The 6,638-nt window shown below is 44.7% G+C and overlaps 1 protein-coding gene across 1 annotated transcript in view; it reads left to right on the top strand.

Annotated features, from left to right (window-relative positions):
* The window catches only part of LOC132888342 (extracellular calcium-sensing receptor-like), a 6,975-nt gene extending 4,662 nt beyond the window's left edge, over positions 1-2,313 (top strand). Inside the window, exon 6 of the mRNA XM_060924397.1 lies at positions 1,406-2,313. Within this exon, the coding sequence (XP_060780380.1) occupies positions 1,406-2,313 (908 nt within the window). The remainder of the gene's footprint in view (positions 1-1,405) is intronic.
* Positions 2,314-6,638: the final 4,325 nt, after the last annotated feature.

The following is a 6,638-nucleotide window of genomic DNA, read 5'->3' as shown; positions in this document are numbered from 1 at the left end:
AGATGGTCATATCATTTGGCATTCAGATTAAAATCTGCTGGACTACAACTTAGAAAATAGAAGAAAATAAAAACTCTCTTAAAATATATATTTACATCCTACAAACCATATGACTATGACCGTCATTCTTATTATGAATGAAAAAAATGCATATAATAATAATACCATAACCATTGATTGGCAGTTTGGCACTTAACATAATACTGTACTGCAAAGTTTAATGTAAATTGAACTCTTAATCAACCAACTGGATCAATCAGATACTGTCAACCATAAAACACTAGTTCAACTGCATCATGCAATAAAAACAACAGTGAATACTAAGTGTATTATTATTGTCTTATTTAGTGTGCCACTTGTGGAGAAGGAGGTGGCTGTAAATTTTGCTGGGGCTAGGACCTTCGGTTGCTGTTATGAATTTTTAAATCCCCGCGCGTGCGAGCGGCTCGAACCAGGGCTCATGGTAAAGGATTTTGGGGGCTCCGGGGTGAATAGCGAGCCGAGCCACAGTTGTAGCAGGCCGTTTCTGGGATGGCTCGAAAGGGCTCAGGGACAGGGGCATGCTTGTAAATTTTGGCGGGGCTAGGGCCATCAGTGGCCAAGTTATGAATTTTTAAAATCGAGCCCACAGGGGCCGCCATTTCACAGACAGTGTTACGACATAATGTACTCGCCCAGTGTAACATTTGGAAGAAAATTAGAAGTAGATTAGACCCATATCTTTACAATTTTTCATGGGCCATCCAGTTTGATGCTTTTGAAATACAGATGGACAAATGTGAAAATTACCGATCAATGTCCGCCGGTCTGGCCTTATTTCCCACACTGTTCTTAACACTTGTATGAATAACTCGAAGAAATGTTAATGAAACACTGGAATCATTGATCAATTTGGATTACATTTTTTCCCCATCATATACAGTGGGTGTGGAGTTCTGTGAAAATCTGTTGCTCTGGCTGAATTCCAGCTGGAATTTCCATCAGTATGTTTTGGCAAACTTTCTGTAATTGCTTAGGTTTTCTGCGAAGATCATGATAGTTTTAACAAACAAAGCTGTCAACTATGTCCAAAGATAGGTATAAAGTTAGACATGTTTTCATGGTCATATTTATAAGTTTCAAATTTTGTTTATTATTTGTTAAATTAAATGCCCCTTTCATCAATTGCTCAATGTGTTGCCACCTTCAGTGAAACTGAAATGAAATCTTTCAATAAAATTTTCTTCCTTTTCACTTTTGGGAGAGATAAGAACTTTAAAATGCTCGAAGTTTAGTTGAGGTACATGCAAAACAAAAACATGTTACATTACCATGTGAAGTGTTTTTCGCAGGCTGCCACTTAAGGGTTTGGAATTACTGCACTCCCATTATAATACTCTTTCAAATTATTTATCTTTGCTCTCAGATCAGCCAGAGTGCATGCTTTGCCCCGAGGACCTCTGGTCCAACCTACAACGTGACAGCTGTGTCGACAAACAGATTGAGTTTCTGTCCTACACTGAGGGTTTTGGTATGGCCCTTGCAGCCACCTCCATCCTGGGTGTAGTTGCTACACTGACCGTAGCTGTCATTTTCATCCGTCACCGAGATACACCTTTGGTGCGAGCCAACAACTCAGAATTGAGCTTCTTGCTCCTCATATCACTCTCTCTCTGCTTCCTGTGTGCCCTCACTTTTCTAGGCCAGCCATCTCGCTGGGCCTGCCCACTCCGACGCACAGCATTTGGTTTGACCTTTGCACTCTGTCTCTCCTGTCTGCTCAGCAAGACTCTTGTGGTTCTCATGGCATTCAGGGCCACACTGCCTGGCAATAACACAGCACGCTGGTTTCGCCCTCCTCAGCAGCGATTTGGTGTGTTCCTTTGCTCCGCCATACAGTGTGCTGTTTGTGTGGCTTGGTTGACCACAAATCCACCTTATCCAGTGAAGAACACATGGCTGTACCGTGACCGAATCATCTTAGAATGCCACCCAGGGTCAGTGGCACTGTTCTGCTGCGTGCTTGGCTACATTGGCTGCATGGCTACCTTTTGCTTCATCTTGGCTTTTCTGGCTCGGAAGCTGCCTGATAACTTTAATGAAGCCAAATTCATCACATTCAGCATGCTTATATTCTGTGCAGTTTGGATTGCCTACATACCAGCTTATGTCAGCTCACCTGGAAAGTTCACTGTAGCAGTCGAGATATTTGCTATTTTAGCATCCAGTTTTGGAGTCTTGTTATGTATTTTTGCTCCAAAATGTTACATTATTATCTTTCTGCCTGAAAGGAATACTAAAAAATATCTTATGTCTCAAAAAGGTGGGAGGTGATATCTGTTGTTGTTTTTGTTTATTTGTTTGCTTGTTTGTTTCTCTTTTTATTATGCTTTATTGTTTTTTTTTTCATTTTTCATTTTATTGTAAGGCTTTTTATGGCTCAGCTTGTGACCCTTGTCATACTGTTCTGTAATTGGGAAAACATGGGAGAGAAATAAAGACAAATATTAAAAATATCTGTGTATTAAATTCACATGCATTAAAAATAGGCTTAAAAGATATTTACGATGATGTATGGGGTTATAATTCTATTTAAATTTTATAGTCATATTAATATTTTTTAGTTCAATACAGTTTTTCCAGACTATTTTATGCTACATTTGATTAAATCTATCATTGTAAAAACCCATTAAATAAATAAACAAAAATTATTATTATTATTATTATTATTATTATTATTATTATTATTATTGCCTTTTTACGAGGACCTAGTTATGAAACGAGTGCTTACTGTTTCTACCACCAGGGGGCACTGGTGTTTCAGTGTGATTCAGTAACAACCAAGCCAACTCAACTCTGCCCAGCATCCAACAGAAATAAAGAATCAGAATAAAAATGTCAGATACAAATCACTCACTGAAGTGTCAAGTGGCTGCCTGGTGTGATTTGAAAGTCACAACACAGTCTTCTGCTCTGTCGTCTTTACAACATTAATAATTGCTGGTATGAACAGTAGTGCAAATCCAATAGACTCAGTATGTGTTTTCCAAATGTGAATTATGTCTAAAGTGTTTGAAGAGTTTATAAGTCAAAATTAAACTGTAGATGTATTTAAGTGCATTTGAATGTCTTTGTATATAAGAATGTACAACCCCAATTCTTAAAACATTGGGACACTGCGTAAAATGAAATTATAAAAACAGAATGTGATGATTTGCAAATCAGAGAAACCCTATTGAAACAAAACATATGAAACAAAACATATGCTCATTTTGAATTTAGTGCTAGCAACATGTTTCAAAAATGTTGGAACAGGGGCAACAAAATACTGGAAAAGTTGTGTGTATTAATAATAATAATAATAATAATAATAATAATAATAATAATAATTGGCAACAGGTCAGTAACATGACTGGGTATAAAAAGAGCATCCTAGAGAGGTGGAGTCTCTCAGAAGTAAAGATGGGGAGGCTCACCACTCTGTGAAAGACCGCATGGGCAAATAGTGCAGCAAATTATGAATAACATTCCTCAATGTAAAATTACAAAGAATTTGGGGATCACATCATCTACAGTACATAATATCATTAAAATATTTACAGAATCTGGAGAAAACTGTATGCAAAGGACAAAGCCAAAAACCACCATTGGATACCTGTGATCTTTGGGCCCTGAAGTGACACTGCATTAAAAATAGACCTGATTCTAGAGTGGAAATTGCTGCCTGAGCTCACTTCAGAAAACCATTGTCTGTGAGCACAGTTCATTACAGTTTGTCCACAAATGCAAGTTAAAACCATACATAAACAATATCCAGAAACATAACCACCTTCTCTGGGCCTGAGCTCAATTATGTTGAACTGAAGTGAAGTGGAAAACTGCTCTGTGGGCTGATTAATCAAATTCTTTTGAAATTATTTTTGAAAATCATGGACACTGCATCATCTGGGCTAAAGAGGAGAAGGACATCCAGCTTCTTATTGGCACACAGTTCAAAAGCCAGCATCTGTGATGGTATGGGGGCATTAGTTGCACATGGCATGGGTAGCTTGCCTTGGCGGTTCTGCCTTGATGATGACCTCCTTGTTTCCCTGTTCAAAGCAAGCATAGAAGTAGTTGAGCTCATCAGGGAGGGAAGCCAAGCTGGTTAGTGGCATGGTGCTGGGTGGTTTGATGTCACTGATAATCCATATCCCTTGCCACATGCTCCAGGATCAGAGGAATTGAAGTGCTCTTCAACTCACTTTATAGTTATGTTTAGCCTAGGAGATTCCCCTTCTTACAGCTCAGCACTGGCTGAGCTTGTTAGGGTTTTGCTGGGATTCGAACCTGGTTCGTTGGTGTGATGATCCAGCAAACCCCCACTAGGCCACCAGGGGAATGACTCAAATGCAGAGGCGTGAGGCGGAAGTAGAAAAAGTAACAAAAGGTTTATTTATACTATGTACACTATATACAATCCAGGGCAAAACAAAAAAAAACAAAAACAAAGAGTATAATTCAAAAAGAAAAAGGCAAAAATGCAAAAGCTCAGAAGATCCACAAAACACAGTACAAAGGAAACTGGAGATAAACATAACAGCACAAAGACTCCGTGACAAGAGGACTGAACTCAGGGGTATAAATACACAAACTAATTAAGGACACAGGTGAAGATAATTAGGACTAACAGGCAATTAACAAAAACACAAAACACAGGAACAGTGGCGGCCTCTAGAGGCCAAAATAAACAAGACACGAAAAGGAAATAACAGCGGCCTCTAGAGGCCAAAACAGTCCAAGTCCTAACAGGACCCCCCCCTCTAGGAGCGTCTCCTGACGTTCCCAGGGCGATCCGGATGGGCCGAATGGAAGTCCCGACACAGTTCTTTATCTAGGACATCCCGAGCAGGAACCCAGCAGCGCTCCTCAGGACCATAGCCCTCCCAGTCCACCAGATATTGCAACCCGCCGCGGACCCGGCGGGAGTCAAGCAGGCGATGCACAGTGAACACAGTCTGCCCCTGGAAGATGCGGGGGGGTGGGGGGTTCCTAGGGGCAGGGGCATACGTAGACGTCAGTACAGGCCGCAACAGGGAAACATGGAAAGTGGGGTTGATCCTCAGAGTCCGGGGCAACTGGAGCCGGTAGGAGACAGGGTTCACCCTGCGCACCACCTTGAAGGGGCCAATGTAGCGAGGAGCAAGCTTGCGGTTCTCCACCCGCAGCGGAAGGTCCTTAGTGGACAGCCAAACCCGCTGCCCAGGGCGGAAAGTGTGTGCAGGTCTTTTGTGGCGGTTGGCCTGAGTCTGGTTGGTTCTGGAGGTCTGTATGAGGGTCTTCCTGACCTTGCTCCAGGTCTTGCGACACCGTCTCACATATTGGTTGACCGAGGGCACCCCCGCGTCCTCCTCCTGGTCCGGGAACAGAGGTGGCTAGAACCCGAATTGGCACTGGAATGGCGACAGCTTGGTGGCCGATGACTGCAGGGTGTTGTGGGCGTACTCTGCCCATGGCAGCCAGGTGCTCCACGATGTCGGGTTATCCATAGCCAGGCCTCGCAGGGTGGTTTCCAGGTCCTGGTTGAGCCTCTCCGTCTGACCATTGGACTGTGGGTGAAACCCAGAGGAGAGGCTGGCAGTGGCTCCGATGACCTTGCAGAACCCGTGCCACACTCGGGAGGAGAACTGGGGCCCTCGGTCTGAGACGATGTCCTGTGGAAGACCAAAGACTCGGAAGACATGATTAAATATAAGTTTCGCTGTTTCAAGAGCAGAGGGGAGTTTGCACAGAGGTATGAAGCAGCAGGCCTTGGAGAATCTGTCAACAATGACCAAAATGACCATGTTACCTTGTGACTCAGGGAGACCCGTGATGAAGTCGACTGCCACGTGGGACCAGGGACGCCGGGGAATGGTCAGAGGATGCAGGAGACCCTGGGGACACTGTCGTGGGTTCTTGGTTCTGGTGCAAACCTCACAGGACAGGACAAATGACCTTACTTCCTGCTCCATGTTAGGCCACCAGAAGCGTCTTTTCAGGAAGTCCAGGGTCCTCCGAGCTCCCGGGTGGGCGGTGAGAGGGGAAGAGTGACCCCACTGGAGAACCTTGGCCCGGGCTTGATGTGGGACGTACAAGAGGCCCGGTGGCCCCGTCCCAGGACCGGGGTCCTGGCGTTGGGCTCGTCGAACAGCTTCCTCAATACCCCAGCGGACAGGGGCCACAATCCGGGACACCGGGATAATAGGCCCGACTTCATTCTCCCTGTTAGTGGCAGAGAACAGCCTGGACAGTGCGTCAGGTTTGGTGTTCTTGGAGCCGGGACGGTACGAGAGAGTGAAGTCAAACCGACTGAAAAACAGGGCCCACCTAGCCTGTCGAGGGTTCAGTCTCTTGGCTTGCTGGAGGTACTCCAGGTTCTTGTGGTCAGTCCAAACCAGGAATGGATGTTGCGCTCCCTCCAGCCAGTGCCTCCACTCCTCAAGGGCCAGTTTGACCGCTAACAGTTCTCGATCCCCCACATCGTACCGGGACTCCGCAGGACTCAGGCGGTGGGAGAAGTAAGCGCAGGGGTGCAGCTTTCCTTCCGAACGTTGAGAGAGTACCGCGCCGACACCACTGTCCGAGGCGTCCACCTCCACGATGAATGGTTGGGAGGTGTCCGGGAGGACCAGAATGGG

Source organism: Neoarius graeffei, chromosome 6, assembly GCF_027579695.1.
Source record: "Neoarius graeffei isolate fNeoGra1 chromosome 6, fNeoGra1.pri, whole genome shotgun sequence".
Lineage (NCBI taxonomy): Eukaryota > Metazoa > Chordata > Actinopteri > Siluriformes > Ariidae > Neoarius > Neoarius graeffei.
This window is presented reverse-complemented; position numbering and strand designations above follow the sequence as displayed.